General features: G+C 39.6%; 1 protein-coding gene across 1 annotated transcript in view; it reads right to left on the bottom strand.

Moving 5' to 3' along the window:
- Positions 1-21,498, bottom strand: part of plxdc2b (plexin domain containing 2b) — a 122,500-nt gene that overhangs the window by 20,208 nt on the left and 80,794 nt on the right. Inside the window, exons 5-9 of the mRNA XM_085362867.1 lie at positions 15,454-15,576; positions 10,859-10,977; positions 8,667-8,766; positions 3,204-3,299; positions 2,978-3,059 (exon numbers count right to left, since the gene is read on the bottom strand). Of these exons, the coding sequence (XP_085218993.1) occupies positions 2,978-3,059; positions 3,204-3,299; positions 8,667-8,766; positions 10,859-10,977; positions 15,454-15,576 (520 nt within the window). The remainder of the gene's footprint in view (positions 1-2,977; positions 3,060-3,203; positions 3,300-8,666; positions 8,767-10,858; positions 10,978-15,453; positions 15,577-21,498) is intronic.

The raw sequence follows: 21,498 nt of genomic DNA on the forward strand, positions 1-21,498 counted from the left end.
ACAGGGAAGATAAACTCCTCCACCATCTATCCTCGGTGTCTGTTTAGCTCAGACTTTTCTATTTGATAAAATAAAACCCACCACAGCTCACATTTCAGCTGTCAGGAAATTCTGGGGAGGAACGCCAACACTTCTTTAGCAGCTCAAATATTTACTTTTGTTTGAAATGATAAAAAGTAGAGCAAAGGTTGGCAGAACAGGTGTGAACTGAATGAATGTCGGAGTGAGTCGCTTTCTCTTCCAAAGACTACAACCACTGCTGCGTAGCATAAATGTGAAGCTGCCTGATTAAATTAAAACCTAACACACAAGTTTTTCAGAATAATCACATTATATTACTATATGTAAATCTGTGATCCAAATATATATGTTTGGATAAAATTTTACCAACAAGTCCCTCTAGACCCACTTGAAGTGTACACGTGGGGGATTCTGCAGTAGTCAGTGGATATGTGGAACAATAAATGCACATTTAAGTGGAAAATTAACAGTTCATTAACTGTAATGGATAAACAGACCTCTAAAAGTATTGTATAAATTAAAAATATTAAAAGAGAAAAGGTCAAAGAAAGCTGAAAAAGAAGGGCTGAAATAAAAAGTACAATTAGACTCACGGCTATATTTGATAATAGTGCCAATAAATTAAATAACTTCCATCGTCTGTCCTTCCATCCATTTCTTGCTTTTCACTAAGGCTTCAGTCCTGGGGGGCAGCACTTTAAGCAGACACCCAGACTTCCCTCTCCCTGGCCCTGGATGGATGTCTACAAGACTGTGAATCTCTGTCTGTGTTTCTATTGTAATGGCCATAGTGACTTACCTAAAGCTAAAGAAAATTACAAAAATAATTAGAAAATACAAAAATATAATAAAATAGAATAATGCTGCCTGACAAAACCCTCCCAGCGATTTGTGTGTCCTGATGGTCTAGAACCAGAGAGCTTTTGCAAATTTGTTGAGACAGCGAGCTAAAAAGTTGGGAACTGTTCTTTGACAGCACAGATGATTGGGATTCACTATCTTGACCAAGGATTTTTGGCAAGCAGACTGAAGCAGCTGGGAATCTAACATTCAATCTTCCAATTACTAGTTGACCTGATCTGATATAACTGAATGTAAGGCAAGGCAAGGCAAGTTTATTTGTATAGCACAATTCAACAACAAGGTGATTCAAAGTGCTTTACAGAGACATTAGAAACAAGAACAAATAAAAAGCATGATTTAAAATTGATTAAAACAAGCAAATAAACTAACTAACTAATTAACAAACAAACAACAAACAACAGTATATAAAATCAAAACAGATAAAATCAGAACAGTAGATAAAATCAGTAGTTAAATGTAAGTTTTGAAATGTAAGCTTAAAGTGTGGATTTGGTGCTTTATTCAAATGCAGCTGAGAACAGGTGAGTCTTCAACCTGGATTTAAATAAACTGAGTGTTTCAGCTGATCTGAGGCTTTCTGGGAGTTTGTTCCAGATATAAGGAGCATAAAAGCTGAATGCAGCTTCTCCGTGTCTGGTTCTGACTCTGGGAACTGATAAAAGACCGATAAACCAATAAAGTAACTTTCACTTGATCAGATTTCATTACATTTAATGTTCTACACTGTGCTTACATAATACAATTAAACAGAAATTTTACATGTAATCAAATGAGTTAAACTCAGCAATTTAATGTATGGAACTGTGGTCCACCCAAAAAAGTCAGATTAAAACTTTCTTCAGCACGTTCATGATAAAAGGTGTTGAACAACAGACAGTGTTGTATATACAGTGTACACCTCCATTTTTAGCTTTTACGTACCAGTTTCAATTGTAGTAAAATGCCTTTTTGTGAGTATAAGGGATGTCACTTTGGATTTCAGGCATGAAGTGAGGAGCAGAAGACAATTTAAAGTGGCTACCTGACAGCACTCGCCTTCAACAAACACAACCAGCTGCTTCTTATACTGGCATGTGGGGTTCTGCTCCGCTTTAAATATGCTTCTAATGTCTAGTTATTGTTTGGACATGGGCATCATTCCTAACTGACCAATCATCATGATCATAGTGTTTGTTTGTTCACCATCTCCTCCTAGACAAATGGGCCATTCTTGAGGAAACTTTGTATAAACCTTGCCTATGGCACTGTGAGTGCCAAAAATTACACAGCAGGCACAAATATTTTATACAACTTCTACATATTTATTAGTATTAGTATTTAGTATTGGGGTTTTCTCTGTTTTCTGTGTATCATTGTAGGGTTACAATGCAAATCCAACTGTTGTGATTTGGCGCTATATAAATAAAATTATATTGAAAATTGAATTGTATTTTAGGGCTAGGCTGCTTTATGATAAATGACGATGTAAAAATAAATAAAGGATATAATAAATGGAGAAAAAAAATTACAAATACAATGAAAACTCCTCAAAAGCAAGTCTTAAAATATGAATGGGTCTGCTGCTTTTTAAAGGCATCCAGAGTGTCCACAGGTTTTTAGTTTAACAGGAGACAGCTTCAGTTTAGGAGCCAACAAAGGCACAGCTAAGGGCACATCCTGCCTTTAGTTTGAGTCTGGAGGGAGGGACAATCTCATAAATTTGCAGTGCATTTTTAATGCCCCCATGTGCTCGACCATGTGGAGCCCTAAAAATTATCCCGTGTAGCTTAAAACTGCTGAAGCCAACATAAAGAGAAGAAGAGTGGTGATATCACGAGACCCCTTTGAAGGCCTAGTCAAAAGATTAGCTGCTGCATTCTCTCTTATTTACACAGGCAAAAAGTATGTGCACTTTGCCTATGTGCTAGGCAAGTTTTAATGGTTCAGTTCAATTCAATTTAGTGCTAATTCACAAACAAAATTCGCCTCGAGGTGCTTTATATTGTAAGGTAAAGATGCTACAATAATTGCCTGTGAGAACATACTAGGTGGAAATGTGAAAAGGACAATAAAAGATGTCTTTTGTAAGAGTAAAAATGTTCTTATATCCAACCTGTTGAGCCGATGGCACCAGCTACAGTTGAAGCTGATCTGTGAGGAGATGCAGGAGCTACAGCTGGTGAACTGCAAGCAGGCTGCAGTGGAGAAAGGTTAAAAAAGAGGAAACAGTTTATGCAGTCAATAGCCAATTAAACACATGGCCAAGGAAAAGGTCTACAGCCTATACAAAAATAAAGAATTTGCTCAAACCAAAAACTGTTACTATTAATTCTGCTTACTGGGTAAAGGCATCATTTCCACAGCTGTAGAGTTGGTGATCTTTGTCTTAGTCAGCTCCACACGGTGGTACTCATAGATCGTCCTCCGCCTCACATCTAGATTTTGAAGGAAAAAAAAAAAAGAGGGACTGAGTGAGAAAGCAGCAAAGCCACCATCGCAAATCCTCCAAACCCCGAGATAAAAACTGGGACAAGTTATCCCTATAGAAAGAGGAAAGAGAGTGGGAGGCAGAATCGGGTCATATGGGATGCTACCACAGCACTTTATTTCTCCCCTCTCGTTGTTCCCAAAGTGTCAGACCACGACTTGGCAATGGACGGTAGCAATTTCCCCCGGGAGCTGATATCAATCAGACCCTGTTGAAAGGCTGCCTTCCCAGTCATCTGTAACAGCGAGCCATCAGCCAGGGCATGATGGAGCAATTGATTAGATACATCATTGACTCTCATTGCATTCTGGCCCCTATAACTCATATCGGCTGGAGTACAATGGGCTGTCTGGGCCATGCGTCTTTGCTACCATAAGTGGAAAAAAGACCAAAGCAGTAGCTTGACAAATATAATGATTGTGCCTTCCTGCTGTTAATGCATGGATTATTTCAAACTCTAATTAGATTTTTATATGACTTTTCTGTGCAGGCGCCCCAGGAATAAAGCAGTAAATCTGTACTGGATCGCACTGAGGTGCACTGCAGTGCGTACAGAGACAATGCACAATGCATGACATTCTTTATCGCACTTGTATTTGCTTGGGCGATGAGCTACAAAATGAAATTCAATACATAAAACTGTGGCTGTGGAATATATATAGCAAGTAAATCCCTTAAAATCTAATATATTTCCAACTGGTAAAACTGTGTTAAAGTTAAAGCTATTCAGCTTAAGCTTATTAAGTTATTGAGGTGTGAAGACTGATGCTACTCTCGTGTCTGCCTATTAAACATGGACAGAGTCCAGATAGTTTGCGTAGCTTGGCTCAGTTTAACTTAGCAAAGCAGTTAGCCCAACTCTGTGTGAAGCTACCAAAACCTGCTGCCTACCAGCACCTCTAGAGCTCACTTAGTAACATGATTGTTTAATCCCCACAAAAAAGTTATGGTTTTAATGTGCTGGGCTTTTGCTAAGCTAAACTAAGCTAAGCTAGGCTAAGCTAACTAATTAGATACATTTTACATTACTGGTTTTGCCCAGCTTATTAGTTATATTCAAAACACAGCCAACGTTAACACACAGTACATTAGAAAGAAGAGGGGGCAGGAAAAGCAACTTAAATAAAAAGTAAATTCTTTATGTCAAATTTTGATTGCTCGTATGGCAAAGATTGTCACATTATTTCCTGTTATCATTGTGTATGATAAATCCTGATTTGTAATCCAAAGAAATTGAATCCAACCCTTGTTGCTTCTTTAGATTAAGTCAGTTACATAGCACAACAAAAGTCCTTTAAACTTTTACAACACCCTTGCATTTGACACATTTGAATAACTTCTCTGCACTAGGTTCCTTTTTTTCCACTTGACTGAGAGACTCTTGGTGTGGAAATTGTTGTGCCCCTCATGTGGTACGACACTGTTTCCTTGCAGACTGCTTATTTTGATTACAGACAGGACGGCTGATCAAAGCAGCAAAATGTGAGCCAGCTCAGCCCAACCTGAGAATACAACCGCCCTTCCTTTCCCCTCCTCTGCTCCCCTGGTGATTGACTTCCTTTTGCCTACAGCTAAAGGATTATCAGGTGCCTAATGGTGTGGTGTGGGCCAGAGAGAGGTCATTTCCACAGCCTGAGGCTGCTGATGTCTGGGCAGACTGTATAGCTTCTCCGATCTGTGGTTTAAGGTGATAAGAAGCTACAAATTAAATCAATTATAGCCTGGTCTCAACAACAACATAAATAACACCTAATGAGAATTTAGCTACCTTCAGTGATACTATCAGACAAAGCCCAGTTTGCATAAATGCGTCATCAATTATGTAAAAAAAAAAGCTTAGTTAAATTATCTTCAAACATCCTGAAAAGACAGTAAACAGTGTTGCTAACCTGGACTGTACTTCTTTTTTCAATTGCACATTTTATAAACCTGATTTAATAGTTAGAAGACTTTTTATTGAGCATTAATGAATGTAAACAGAATACCACAGATTTCTCTAGTTTACACGGATTAAATAATCCAGGTACAGAAACAAAGATCTGAAAATGGCTGAGGTGGTTTTGGCTTCATTTTAAGAGTGACTAATGATAAAGTCTAAGCTAGCATTAAAAGCATATTACAGTCTGTGTTGTAATAAGTGCTTGTATCTGACCTGTTAATTACACAGGACACCCACAAATATATTCACTCATCGCTTCCTTTACTGGATGGGCTGTGGGTTGGTCTGCCCATGGGTAAAAATTCATTGAGCTTAAAAAATGCAATAATGTTGTATAATCTAACTGGCTGCAGGCAAACTTTTTTTTTACATTTTCCCCCTATATTATTATGACTTAATGCACTTTATGGAGCATCCATTAGAATACATTTATTTATTTGTCATGACAAGGTTGTGAAAATATGTCAAAATGTATTACCAGGACGTTCAGCTTGATTGGAATAGCATGCTATGACTTCTGGTAGCAATTCATTGTATGTTTTTTTTTTTTTAGGAATTTCTCCAAATTTTCTTGTCCTTTCCTTTTAATGGAAAGGACAAGCGAGAGCTCATCTCTTCTTAAGGTTTTAAGTTGTAAGATTACAGGGTTTAACTGCCAGTAGATCACGCCACATAGTTGCTATTAGGTGTTGTTGTTAGCTGTTGTTCTCTCCTGATAGCTGGTGATGGGTTCGAATGTCATTATCAGCTAAAAATAGTCACCGCAGAATATAAAATGTTGGCACATGGCTCATGTTGTGTGATCTGGAGTACAGATTGATCAAAAGTCTAATATTTTTTTGGATTTCACTTTAAAAACTGCTCTATCAGCAGTATATTTTGCAGCCTCCACTTCGATTGTATGTGCAAGAACAAAGGGAGACTTGATGTAACATATAAACTATTCCCATACATCATCCTAATTTTTTCATGATTACTGCTGATTTGTTCTTTTTCTAAAGGTTAGTTCCTTTTCCCTATTAAAGGTCATTTCCAATAGTTTTCTTTATTATTATGAAAAATCTCTGATTGTACAGGCAATATCGTTCAATTTCTCCACAGAGTCTTGCTGTGCAGTTTATAAAGCACATCAGGCCCTTTGGACTGACAGGTGCAGGATGCAAATACTGCCCTTTTCCTTCAAACATGGACATGAGTCAGTGCACTCTGCAAATACCATCTGTGAGAAAACAAAGCCTTGTTTGTTTCAGCTAATGGAAGAGTTTGATTTTCTTTACAGTCACTGCAGACGGGTGATATTCACAAAAGCCCTCCTATGGTTATTGAATAGTCATGGACTAAAACTAAAGAGGTTCATAATTTTTCAGACAAAGATGCAGTTTTTGTAGTTTTACCTCTGTACACAACCACAGTGGATTTTAAATCAAACAATAAAAATATGATTTAAGTCTTGACTTTCAGTTTTAATTCAAGGAGTTTTTACAAAAATTTTGCATGAACAGTTTAGGAATTTTTATTCACAATCCTAATTTTGCAATGTCAATGTCAATGTGCATGACTGTGTTTACCTGTGCTACCTTCAGTTGCTGCTTGTGCGTCTCTCTGCATCTGTTTTGTATTTAATAACTGAAAAGCATGCTCCATTGGGTCGAGATCAGGTGACTGACTTGCAAAATCTGCATTTTAACCATCACATCTGTTTGACTTAAAATTCACTGTGGTGAATTTATCAAAATTTAAGCTGTGTCTTTATGAATCTAACAATATTTCTTTTTTGTTTTGGTCAAAATCTAAAGTACAGCAGCAGAAATGTGTGTTTGTCTCCTTTCTGCTAGGAAAGTTTTTAAAAATGTTTTTTATTTACAACCCATTTGCAGGATTTGGGTTTCAAAACAAAATATAAAGTGAGGAATGAATTTAATGATAGATGATAAAATCTGTCAGGGATAGCTGTGGTTTAGTTTATTGCTTGAAATAGGATTTGGTTCTGTCTTTGTCCTTTAATGTTTGGAAACTCGTGACGAATTTCAAGTAGTAGAGCTACATATGATCCGTGCAACAACAACTTTGTATGATTTAAATATGGGCAAGAAAAACATACGTCTGTGTCGAAAAGAAGTACAGTTTCCTCATTTTGATGCCACCACCGAAACTGTTTTAGCATTCTGGTTTTCCTGATAGAAATGAAGTATCTGCCATAAAGACAAGAACACACACTCCTCGGAGACACGAGTTATGTTCGACACAACACCTCAGTCTCAATATGCTTCCATTCAAGATTTCATCACTCCACAGCCCAGCAGTTGCACACATTGGTTTCATCATGCTGTGTCAGAGGCATCAAAGACAGTTTGGTTTATAAAGTCTAGGAGGACTGTGCTAACTGGTTTGATATTCAAATCTCTCAGTGCCAACCGCAGCCTTCTGCAAAGAGATCCTCTATGAAAGACCCTGGGACATGCCAGAAAACAAAGTTGGAAACTCTTACCATGCCAAGAGGATGTGTTTTTTTGTGAGACTTATTTTACTCAAACTAAACTTACAAAACAACCACTCTCACTACATACTGCGGAGAACTTAAAGCTGCCGCTGAAAGGATGAAAAAAGCCCTGAGATATTAACTTTGACAAATAAACGCTATCCAAGTTTCACAGATGTAATCACAACACCATTTAAATTACTGAATAAATCACCTTTGACAACTCATTATTGCAGCAGACTTTGAATCAGAGCCGGTGAGAGCGAAAGAGTCTGACTCTGAATGAAAAGGTTTGAAGTGTTTCTCCTGCATTTGCTTTAAATGTAATGGGCTTAAATTACAGTAACTGGAAATAAAAAGAAAGAAAGAAACAGGCAGATGTGGAGCTGTGCCCACTGAGGCTGAAGAGCAGTGGGGAGAAAAGGTGGTGACAAGCTGGAGCTAAAGCCAAATGGACGAGGCTGAACTGAGAGCTGTGACACAAAGTTAAACTCTTATTACACTAACTGAAATGTAACCTTTGGCTAAGCTCCTGTTTTTATTTGCAGTTTTATTTATGCTTTGTAGTTTGTTTTTCTCACTTTTCCTCATGAACGACTTTGAGTACTAAGAAAAAGAGGCTTTAAAAGAAATAAAGAGCTATAATGAGCTGCTACAAAAACCCTGAAATCTGATATAATAGCATTTCGCTTGCCACAGATGCTACACAGACATTGATCCAGTCCTGAATTGTTTTTTATACCTCTACGTAGCTCATGAGCTAGTCAGAATCCCATTTTTCAGAGCCACTCTACAATGTGAACTCCAAACATGGTGCAAAGACAGCATGTGGATTTATCCAGATATTTTAATATGCACAAGAAATTTTAGGGCATTGAATTGATTTTGAGACTCACTGGGTATCTGCTGGATCTTGTGGACCAACACAAAGGCGTCAGACAGGCCAACTTTCACCGGGTGATTGACAGAGCTGATCTGTGACACCTCAACGGGGATCTGAAATAGAAAAAGGGAAATCATTACCATGACCACGAAGATCAGTCTGAGACAGGCTGAGAAATGCAAACAGGCCACAGCAGCGTAGAAGTGCTGACAATCTCCTTTAGGAATCTGCTGAGGCAACATGCTACTTCAATAAGCATATGGCTATCTTTGGAGCATAGAATAAACATTTCAGGCACAGATGGGACAGAAATGAGCAACAGCTTTGTGAAGACTTACAAATAGAAAAACAGAAGTCTATATAAGGTAAAATGTAGTATTTTGATCGTACACACTAATTCAGAAAAGCAGCTAAACGCAACAAAAGTTTGTATGGAGGAGGAATTTAAAGTGACGTAAAGTACATAGTAGCTCAGCTGTACTCAACATTAACTCGTAATCATCGAGGTTATGTGCACACAGATCACGACTGATAGTCACACTGCTCTTTTCAGACCCATAATAATGCCAGCCTAATGTGAAACAACAGGAGAAAAAAGTTCAGCAGCCTTCAGATCAGATCCTCTAATAGGTAAAAATAACAAATTACATAAGCGAGCTCGAGCATAAAAGAAGCAGCACCGCTGTTATAACCACTGCAATTATCTTATCATGGCTTAGGAAATTTCACACTCCAACAGCGGGCTCTTCAGGTTTTTCATGACCTTTCTTTTCTCTCTCTTCAATTAGGTTGTTTTTCAAGACATTTTTGAAATGTGGATATTAACGGACACGGTTAGGGCGTGCAGTGACCCAGAGTTTGTAACATTAGTGGAGATTATGCCAAAACCTAATCAAGCATATGGAAAAAGCTGGTAAGGCGTTAACTGATTTTTTTCTTGAGAAGCTGCCATTAAACTTGAGAAACTCATTTTGTCGGTCACTTTGGCATCGCTCCTTTAGTCAAAACACATCAACACTGGGTATTTGTTCACTGAACTAAAACAACAGGGCAGGGCCAAATGTTAGAAATGAGTAATACTGTTAAAAGAAACATCAGGGAAACAGATTGTGTGTGTTTACGGTTTTAAGGAGACCTTTTGTGGCCACTATCAGATCATTCGTTTTATTCTTACTACAGACTTTGTACGATTTACAGTTCAAAATAATCTGTATCTATCTTATACTGGGACGTGGAGCAGACCTTGAGTTCATCCTCTGTCTGAAACATTTAAGCTTCTCCTTTAAGCAAACTGTCTTCTGATTGGCTGCCCCTCGTAAGCAGGAGGTTTGAATAGCAGGAGTGTGGGGCTGCTGTTATCTATGACCTCATACAAATCCAAGAGTATAAAAACATTTCACTCGCTGGGCTCACATCCTCGTATGAGGTTTGACAGCGTTTTAGTAGATAAAGGTGAATGCTTGGACATGAATTGAGCTGCGGTTTGGGGAAGGCCTTGAAGAGGACTGGTGGCGGCTCCCGGGCCTGGCAGATCCCCATGTACTAAATAGAAGTTAAGAAGTTCAAGAATTAAAAAGGGGAAGCAGGGTGGCGCATGTAAATGAGAACGAACAGCTTGTAGAACTGGGGGAACATATATAGTTGAGAACCAGGAGCGTGCTTGGAGGCGTTATCTCGTATAAGATGTATGATGAGCTTCTGCCGATTGAACATCTATAAATAGATTAATCTGAAAATATATGTGTGACAGAAAATAGGTAGAAATAGGCCACTTAAATGTAAGTAATATTATCTTTTTCTTGATGATTGTGTGTCAGTTTTTCTGAAAATAGCTACTTGAAAGTATCTGGTAAATAAAAATTGGTGTGCAATTTTGAAAAATTTAAATTTACTGGCAATTTTGTCAAGACTTTTAGTTGAAAACAAACCCCAAAAAAGTATAAAAACCATTAGCAGAATGGTAAGAAATAACCGGCGTGATGCTGTGTGTTGGAGAGAGATACATTAAGTGGAAAAGAGAACTTAAATTCAGGGACTGGTCCAAGTAGGGGGTGTAATGAAAACTGAATGCTATTTTTTTAATGTTTAGTTCTGACTCTAGAAACAGTGAGGTAAACCACTATCTGACGATGCTGTCAGAAAAAGAAACAAACAGAAATGAGCGCAGTAAGAAGCTGAGCTTTTGTGAGATCTCGCTCTCCCCACCTCTTTGTAGGCGAAGACGATCCTACCAGTCTTGTGCAATGTGGCCTGGAAGGTGAAACTTCCCAGGCTGTAGTTGTCCTGCAGGTGGACGTGGTCCCACTGCACAACCAGAGCAGTTCCTTAAAGGAGAAAGAAGAGAGAAAAGAAAGAGTGAAAACATTTTCACAGCTTTTGCTAAACAGCATCGGCTAGATTAAAGTAATTCACTGGTTACATTCAGTTACCAGTGAATGTAACTGTCTGCATATAGCATGTACTTGTTTTACTCTGTTGCTTTCTCAGATCTGAACACTGAAGCAGTGATGTTGAAAAGCTTCGCTGGAGAAAAAAGAAACGGCAACGATACTGAAGCTTTTGACAGAACCAAATGAAGGCGTGCCCGTTACTGTGACAGACAGTGTGAGTCGGGCAGTTTTCACCAGAATGAGAGTTTTTCATAAATGACTCTTTCCTAAAGTTACAGAATGAAAACTGCCAACTGAAAAGGCTCAGAGCAATCGCCAACGTGTAGTAGTACAGAAAAATGAGATGGAAGCAGTGAAGTAGCAACAACAAGACTACTGAACTGATCCAGGTGCAGCTTTTAATGTATAAACACTGGTGAACATCATTGACACCTCTACCAGGTAAACAGAATGCATAGCGTTTGAATAAATGCATAAACAAGGGAACATATATTACACTATAACTTAATTCTGTAACTTCAAATCTTACAAAAGCTGCCAGACAGGACACGCTTCTTTCCTTCCCACTGTCGACAAAGTGCTGGTTCATAGGGGGTCACCTGACTGGTGGGGTTTTCTCTGTATCAGTGTAGGGTCTTTACCTTACAGTATGAAGCGCCGTGAGACAATTGAATTGAAGTGAACTGAAGTTCATTACCAGGAGCCACCACCATGATGCATCGGTTTCATTCGGGGAAGTACTAAATTAGCACCAGACTCACAGCTCTGCCCTCCAGAGAACCAGCCTTGCATTACTTTTAACACTATTTTAATTTACTGTGGACTTTGGAGAACCCGCTGATGTGGAAGCCATTCGTCCCCTCAGAGTTAGTCATTTGGCTTGATGCCAGGGCAATAAAGGTTTGTTAATGCGACCAATCAATTTTTCCGTCACACAGACAGAGCAAGTCCATCCAAAGTAAAGGCGAGCTTTAGCTTCCCTGCTGGCAGTTGGTGACTGGTCGGAAAGGAAACCCCATCATAAATTACATGTGGTTTACTGCATGGCCTCTGGCACTGGACATGGATGCGTCTTGTGTTAAAAGAAGGGGAGGGGGGTTAGACAACAACATGTGACTAATATTTTAACAACCTTGAGGAGAAAGGCATTAAATATACAGTAAGAAGCCAGTGCACTAAATTGCTATTAACTTTTGGCACAGCGGGATTACTCAGTCAGTACGAGTTACGCTTAATATAAGTCTGCTTAAAATGCATTGAGTTTAGGAGGGGAGGCTGACGTGCTATCTGGGGCTGCCTTTCTAAAAATATAGAGTGTGTGAGGAGGTGTGGAGGGAGTACACACTGGCCTTGTTTCCATTTTCAGTTACAAGTTTAACCCGCTGTATGAACAAAGAAGCAAAAAAAGAAACAAATCCAGCCTGTAACACCAGAACGATTAGGTCATTTTTTGGCTTAGGGAAAAAAATGAATACATCTGAGGAGTGATGCACAGATGTTCAACAGATGTTGTCAGGAATGCAATGGCAGATTAACAAGACAGTCAAGATGACAGAATTATTGAAGGTAAACATGTGAAGAAGCAATTTCCAGATTCTACTATCCAGTTAAAAACATTTTATATGCACTTTTGTTTCCATAAAGCAACGTAAACTGGCCATATCACAAATTTGATGCAATCTGCCTTAGTTTGCTACAAGTACGAGTAACCCGGACTCCAGCTCAGATGGAAGCCATGCCGCAGAGAAGCTTCTTGGTATCTGATAAAACCAGAAAACATTGATGAAGATCTCCACTTAAGCAGTTTATCTAGATTGTAATACACTCTTTAGCTTATCCAGTGAGATAATATCAATAAAGACTTCTCCAGGCGATGTCACTCAGGGCCACTTCATTATCCATATGTTGATGCTCTCTCAGCTGCAGCTCACCGAGTGTTTGCCTCATCTGTCTGTCAGCGTATTGATGAGAAAACCCACGCGGACTCTTCTATAACAGCGAGTGTAGTCTGACGTGCTTCCCGGAGCGTTACAGCATTGCAACACTCACATTTGCTGGATTTAGGATGTTTTGAATGGACAAAGACGTTAATCTGATCAATAAGAGGAAATGCTACGGGACTGCACTAATTGTGAGTGACAGATGTGTGTATTCTTGGACATGTTGCTATTCTAGATATACTTTTTCAAGACTGGACAGCCATATCAACCACCTGAAACATGAGAAGTGTAAGGGAGTCATTCAGGATTAGACTATTAAAAAAACAGCAACAGGAATCTAAAATATTTAACAATATATGTCAGGGTGGTGTATTTGGTGACTCTGATCCTGGGTTGGTACTATTGTTCCTTTTTTAATATAATAAAAAATGTAATAATTGAACAGCAGCTGATGGTGCTGTGAAGTTAATCACTGAACGGTGGATTAATACGTGCCCGTCTGTTGCATCAATCAGCCTTATTTTTATCACAGTGATGTCACTGTGGTCCCGCCGGACACAAGAGTCAGCTGAGGTGCAGAAACATTAAACTCCTCTGTAAATAAACTTCAGCTCTTCAGTTTCACAGTCCTATCACATGCGTTCTTTATTTAGCAGATTTCAATTAACAACATCAAGTGAAAGTTGTGAAACTTGAACATTTGACAGCAAAGTTTTCACACACCCTCCACAGTCTAGTTTGTGTGGAACAAACAATATGGTTCTGCGGCGAACGCCTCATCAAGCAGCTTCAAAACTTGTTTTTATCATTTTTTAATGGAGGCGCTGCCTCCTCCACAGAACGGCAGACCGTGCAGTTCTTATGTTGTATTGGCAGGACATTGACTGATGGACGCAGCGCTGAGAAGCAGGCAGGCTGAGAAGCAGGCAGGCTGAGAATCGATTGGCTGCCAGTTTGGTTAAAGTCTGATGAGCTCCACTGCAGAAGGTCACACAGTTGGTCAGTCACACTGCTGCACACGGATCACAGAGCAGTGACAGACAGAACGGATAACAACCATCACAGATAGCAAAGAAAAGATACGGAGGAAGGGCGATGTTTTAGTTTAAAGGCAGTAAGCAGAATTTAGGGAGGTCTTAAGAAGATCTTGGAGGATTCTGTGAAACACTGTTAGCCATAAAATCTATTCTTTAACTTTAAGATTACCTGGCTTTATATAATAAATACTTTTTTTTGGAAGCAGACATAAATACATATTGCAGTGTTGTAAGCAATTTGTATTTTGATATATACAATGCAATAAAATGTCTTGAGGGATAAAACAACAGTAATATATTTCTGGGTCATTTTCATCAAATGAAAGCCTTGATAAAGCAAGGTACTTTTTATATATGAGCAAAACTCTTACACAGGCTACAGGCTATAGAGAAACTATAAAGTCTCGTGTTAAAATGCACAACCTTATAGTAGAAATAACCATGTTTACAGTATAATATATAGTTTTAGTGTCTGAAGCTAATTCTGTGTTCATAATATATGGATTGGGATTATTTTCAAAATAGCTCATGCCTTTAATTGACTTTTCTCCATGTATGCTTTGCTTCTGTTGTTTACTCCTTAAAATTAGGATGCTAATAATTATCACAGTGAACTATGGGTGCTACTCGCTAACCAAGCTAGCTAGCCAGTGCTAACTTATGCTGATAACTCATTAGTTATACTTTCTTGTCTAGATGTGGTGATGCTTTTAAAAAAATAAAATAAAATAAAAAATGAGATGAGGCCACTTTAAAAAAGTAGACCATGAGTTTTGTTTAGTTGGATGTCAATTAAATGAAACCCATGGGCTAATATTCGCCTACAATATTAACCACCCTGATATGGTAAGGTAAAGACCAACCATATTAGAAGGAGAACCTTAGCAACAACACCACCCTCTGTGAACAAGCACGTGACAACATTGGTAACCAGCTGAATCGAGCCAGAACAGACAAAGAGACAACATGTCTGTGTTGGAGACAAGTTATGCTCACTCGCTCAGAATGACTCAGATTAATTGCAATGTGTTGGCAACTCATAAACTGGTTTGCAGTTATTTACAAATTTTCACAAATCTCTCTGAGAGTGATTGCAGTCGGTCTAAATTGGACTTCAGTTGTCTGTAGACAGGTTGATCACCTTCCCATCAAAAGTGGTTATCAAGGTGTAGAAGATGTTGCAAACTCAACCTCAGGGTGACCAATACCAACACATCAATGCAATCAATGGGCAATAACAGAATTTTACTTCCTTTTTCTTAGCAGCAAAATGAACCACAGATTTGGCTGCAGGAAACTTAAAGCAAACCCGCTGTTTCTTCACAAATTAGCTCACTGAAATGCTTTTTTGTGCCACATTTATTTTGTAGTGCACGGGAAGGAGTACACAAGTGTTACACAATCGTGCAGAACTAAGATGCTAGTGCTGTTACCGTTGTCAGAGTAGATGACGGTAGAGTTTCTGGAGAGACTTGGGTCAAAGTTAGCCATTAGCGGAGCAATGTACTGTGTAGCTGTTAGCATCCGGTGGACCACGTCACCAGTGTAGATGAACCCTGAAGGAGAAAAAGGACAGAAGACCACATATTACTCTTTGTTGAACTCTAAATTCAAATTCTGACTTCTAATTTAACACTTAAATTATGACTAAGATAAGATAAGATAAGATAAGATAAGATAGAACTTTATTAATCCCTCAGGTGGGTTCCTCTGGGAAATTCGACTTCCAAAAAAAGCACAGCAACGACCGAAGTTACAGTTACAGAACTGTTATATATATATATATATACACACACACACACACACACACACACACACACACACACACACACACACATATATAAATACAGAGACAAATATAAATAAAATATACAAAGGGGATAAATAGAATAAATAGGAATAAAAAATAAAAATACAAGTGAATTGCACATTTCAAGTATTGAGTCTATTGCACTGTTGACTATTTACAAAAAGTATTGCACAAGGTATTGTACAGTGAGGTGCAGAGGCACTACAGCTTAGTTGTTCCCCCCTCCTTTGTCCTCCTGTTTCCCCTCCCTCTCCCCTCCAGAGAGGAGTTAAACAGTCTGATGGTGTGTGGGACAAAGGACTATGTGAAGTGTCACTTATAATGCAGATATCCTTCTTGTCTCCCCCATTTCTACCTTTCCTCCCTTAATAAAGCTGTAATCTGATACACTGTCTACCCAGGAGACAACATCGCTGCCCTTCACTCCACAGTTAACAGCTTCTCATTAACAGACAACCATCTCTTGTCTCAGTCTATGGGCTTGCGCTCTAGGTACCTTCACCAAGGAATAGCGATTAATTAGCCCTAATATCTTTTATCAAAAAACAGAAGGGCAAATCAGAATGACTTTAAGGGAGGATGTGCTCCTGTTCCTCCACTGCTGCACTTTCTCCTCTCTTGTCATTATCAATCATGAATGCTAATGAAGAGTCGATGACAACGAAAAAGGGGTTTTGTTAACTTTTCCTCAACAAGGCACAAATAGATTGCTCTATAGAGGGAAAGACGGGGAGACAGAGACGTGCCCAGGCAACACAAGCTAGAGCTGGATCATTCAACAGCCCATAAACGTGGTTATTAATGGACTCCAGGAAAAGGGGGAAAACGCTCACTATTCATCACAAGGGAGCAGTCTTTGCATAAAGAATTTGCACTTGACAACAGAATCAAACTTCATCTTAATTTCCCTGCTGACAACAATGTTTAGCAAAGTCAGCTTCTATTTCAAGATTTATTCAAGGTAAAAGCTTTTGTTCTCACTCTGACTTTGCCTGGACTGCAAAAATAGAAAAAATAAAGCAATAAAAAGGATCCCACGCACGGCCTTAGATATCATCTTTTACTCATTACAAAAGGAAAACCTGGCATTTGGGTGAAACTGTGTTACATATCCAAAGTAGTTCACCTTTGAAGAACAGTTTGAAGAATGAATAATAAACGTACAGTGACAGTATCTTCAGATAACTACATGCTTTAAGCAGCTTCTTGTCAAATGATTCTTCTTCTTCACTTCAAGGTATTTATGTTTTTAAAACCTCATCACTTTTGCCCTGTTAAAGACTGAGAAACTAAATTTTCTGATTCTTCCCAATTCCCCAAGATGTTGGAAATAAGATTTGAGATTATGATTTACGCTGGCATCGTTGTGTTTCATAATTGCTGCTAATTTGTTAGCTCCACATTCATGCTGCGTATCTCCCATTCAGTAACATCCCAAAGGTGTTGAGTTGGATGCCGATCTGAGGAGACAGAGCCAGGCTGAAGCATTCATTTGATGATTTTGCGCACACACACACACACACACACACACACACACACACACACACACACACACACACAAATTTCATTAGATACACCCTTTAAACCACAAATTTCTAATCACAGAATCACGTTTTAACAACTCTATGCATTTAAGTATGCAGACACGACGACATGCATAATTTCAATCCGAGTGGGAGATTGGGGAATAAAGGTAATTTAAGTGACTTTGAACGTGGCATGGTTGTTGGTGCCATGTATTTCAGAAACTGCTAACCTGTTGGGATTTTCCAAATTGTCTGAAAAGACAGAAAATATCCAGTGAGCAGCAGTTCTTTAGGTGACAATGCCTTGTTTATGTCAACGGTCAGGGCAGAATGGCCAGACTGCAGAAGAGCATCTCTAAACAAGGGCCACAGCAGAGGACCACACCAGGTGCCACTTCTGTCAGCTAAGACCAGAATATAGAGGCTACAATTTGCAAGGGCTCACCAAAAGTAGAAAAATGTTTTCTGGTCTGATGAGTCTCTATTTCTGCTGCAAAATTCAGATGCTACGATCAGAATTGGTGTAAACAGTATGAAAATGTGGCTCCATCCAACCTTGTGTCAATGTTTCAGGCTACTAGGGGTGTAATGGTGGGGGCGTATTTTTTTTGGCACATTTAGGTCCCTTAATGCCAACCAGTGTAGTTTAAACACCACAGCCTACTTCAGTATTGCTGCTGCTGACCACGTCAACCACTTTATGACTGCAGTGTACCATCTTTTGACGGCTGCTTCCAGCAGGATAGCGTGCCACGTCACAAACCTCAAATGATCTCAAACTGGATTTTTGAACATGACAATGAGAAGTACTCAAATGGCTTCTACTGTCAGCAGATCTCCATCTATCCGAGCACCTTTGGGGTGTGGTGGAATTGAAGAGTCACGTCATGAATAGGGGTGCAACGATACACAAAATTCACGGTTCGGTTCGATACTTTGGTGTCACGGTTCGATATTTTTTCGATACAAAAAAAATGTTCATGCCTTTTTAATTTGTCATTTATTAAAATTATAAATATATATTTTAACTCAAAAGTACAGTTTTTAAATTTAATGTTGCTGAAACAAAAGTAATTAAAAAAATAAATATATCTCAGGGCTCTCAAAATTTCAAAATCCCTGGTAGCCCTTCGGGCAGGGACTCTTCAGTTTTTGGTAGCCCAAAATAAATGTAAGTAGCCCGAATAAAAAAGAGAGCAATTTTTTGATTGATGTTTTGTTTCCTTTACAGTATTATACATTAAAGTATAATATTGTAAAGGAAACAAAACATTAATCAAAAAATTGTTGAAAAACAAATTACAACATTGTATAAAAATTACAATCATCAACTCAAATACTTGGTTCTAATTGAACAGAAATTTCTATGAACTTGTAAGAACTGTGTAGGACATGAATCAGTCTGTGTCAGATCCTGAATTTGAAATTTCCGCTGAAGTCACGGGTAAGAGACAAGTGGAACCAAGATCTAGGCCATTTGCTTTTTGAAGTTTGCAAAGTCTGCTAAATTTTGCCAGTGGTAGTTCACTCTTTGCAACATAGTACGCTGTTCTAAACAGATTTTTCAGGTTTATTTTTAGTATGTTATTTGCAATTGGTGTTTGTTCTGGGAAAGATATTGCAGACTGAGCAATAATGCATTTCTTGCATTTCTCATGGCTTCTAATGGGGGCCTTTCTTAAAATGACTGGTCCCAGTAACAAAGGCGCTTGTCGACTCAGAAATCGAGAGAAAACCAACAACACACCCGGCAGAACATTATGTTATTTACACGGGTGCACATAAGTGGTCCGCATGTGCGCATTCGCTGTCAAAATAAAAGACGCGCACCAGATAAGAAGTTGCAACGCGCGTTTGCGTCCATATAAAAAGCACTGTTTTTGTCCGCTAGAGTGGGATTTTCACGGCACATTCCGCACCACATCTCTGTGCATTCATCATTTGTTTGAAGCCAGCTCACCTCCTGCAACCACTTTTCCGAGAATACGTGCTTCTTTTGTGGTTCGGACTCCTTCTGACAATTGTTTGGAGGTGGAGGAACACCAAAGTAATTGCTTAAAGGAGCTTCTTCGACATCTTTAAGAGTTTTAAACAAATGTCTGTCCTCCTCCAGAAAATCTTATGTATGCAAACACGCGTTGCAACTTCATATCTTGTGCGCGTTTTGTTTTGTTTTTTGACAGCGAATGCGCACCTGCGGACCACTTATGTGCACCTGCGGACCACTTATGTGCAGCCCCGGTTATATAGCTCGTCATATTGCTGTCACAGAAATTCTTTTGTCCATGAAACCATAAAGCTGCACTTTCTTTTTGCCTTATAGTCTGATTTGTCATAACTTTTCCGTTTTGTGGTAAGCTTTTCTTTGGCTGTCACTTCTTCACCCTGACCTGTCTTATTTGGCTCAGCAGAACACACACATAACGGTCAGCGATTCTCTGCGCGATCAACCTCTCATATGTTTAAGCTTGCTGCAGGAGAGTTCACTTGTCATGTTTGCATAGTAAGCTAACGATTGATAAGACGATGTCGGAGGAATTGGTGCACAAATTATCATCACTCACCAATCAGTACTGTTGCTCTCTATACACAGTTCGCGCGATTGCAAAGTGAAAGCAAAAAAACAAGCGCAAATTCAAACGCGATTTCAATATGTCACATATTGACAGTGGCTCACCGATGCCAGTGACATAATTACCCAGCTACATTTCCGAAAGAATGCAAAAGCATTGACATATATTTTTCCTTCCTACAATAGCCCTACGGGCAGGGCAGAGATAGATTTTGGTAGCCCGACTGGAAAAATCGCTAGCCCCGGGACGTTGGGCAGGCGATTTTGGAGCCCTGTATCTGATTGAGGAATCACTTTGGAAAAGAGAGTTTATTACAGAGAAATGGCTCTTTCCAAAATAAAAGCTATACTATCCGCTTCTTCTGGGCTATATTCTCAGCAGCATATTGTAGCAGGTCAGGGCTGTTCGGGGTTCTGTTTGTACAGTTATGTTTTGTTTATGTTGCCATAGTGACGGGTGACGCCCTCTCGCTGCGACGGTGTGTCCTTCCGGGGTCAGAGGGCGCCCTGTGTGTTGTTGTTGTTGTTGCTGTGCGGTTGCCGCGCTGAGCAGTTAGCTAGCGGCAGTGTTCTTCTGCAGATGTCAATAAACGGCTGTGCTCCCTGGCTAGCTCACGGGAAGCAAGACCAAACGACACCTCCGTCTCCTCGTTGTCTGAGCTCGCCACATTGGTGTCAGAAGTGGGATGATGGTGGCACCCCATGTTCTGACCCAAGTGACTTTTCCCCCGCCGGTCGTGACCGGCCGGTGCGCCAAAAGAAGGCACCTGGACATTTGCAAAGTGAAAGCAAAAAACAAGCGCAAATTCAAACGCGATTTCAATATGTCACATATTGACAGTGGCTCACCGATGCCAATGACATAATTACCCAGCTACATTTCCGAAAGAATGCAAAAGCATTGACATATATTTTTCCTTCCTATGATAGCCCGACGGGCAGGGCAGAGATAGATTTTGGTAGCCCGACTGGAAAAATCGCTAGCCCCGGGACGTCGGGCTAGCGATTTTGCAAGCCCTGTGTTACAGGCATTCCCCTTTAAGGATGAAGCCTGATGGGAAATGTATTCGGGATGTGTGTAGCGGGACTGCCTGGTGTGTGTGTGAAGAGAGAGAGCGGAGAAGGGGAAAAAGTAAGGGTTAGCTACAGAAGAGACGAAAAGAAAATAAATAAAAGGAATATAATGGGGGGGTTCCGGTGAATATGGTAGGCTAGAAGACGTGCTTTCACTGTGCTCCCGCTCCCACCTGTACTTATCACAGTGTAATGCGCACTACTGTCTATATTTTTACCTAAACTAGTGACTGAGAGCTTTGGGAATACTCAGCAGTCCTAAATACGCTTTTTGGAAGTTAAATAATGTCGAAGCAGACGAAGATACAATCTCGAAAGACCACGGCCGTCGTGATGAACAATGCTAGCCAAACTGACATGCTAGTAGCAATGGGCGACCAGCCCTCGCCCCCGGTGGACACCGCAACTCTCGTCCGTGAGGTGACCGATAGCATCAGTGAGGTAATTGACCAAAAACTGTCTGCACTGTCGGGGACACTGGAGAAAATTTCGTCCT

This window comes from Diplotaxodon limnothrissa, linkage group LG9 (assembly GCF_057381915.1).
Source record: "Diplotaxodon limnothrissa isolate DT_005_m linkage group LG9, D_limnothrissa_male_GT1.1, whole genome shotgun sequence".
Taxonomy (NCBI): Eukaryota; Metazoa; Chordata; class Actinopteri; order Cichliformes; family Cichlidae; genus Diplotaxodon; species Diplotaxodon limnothrissa.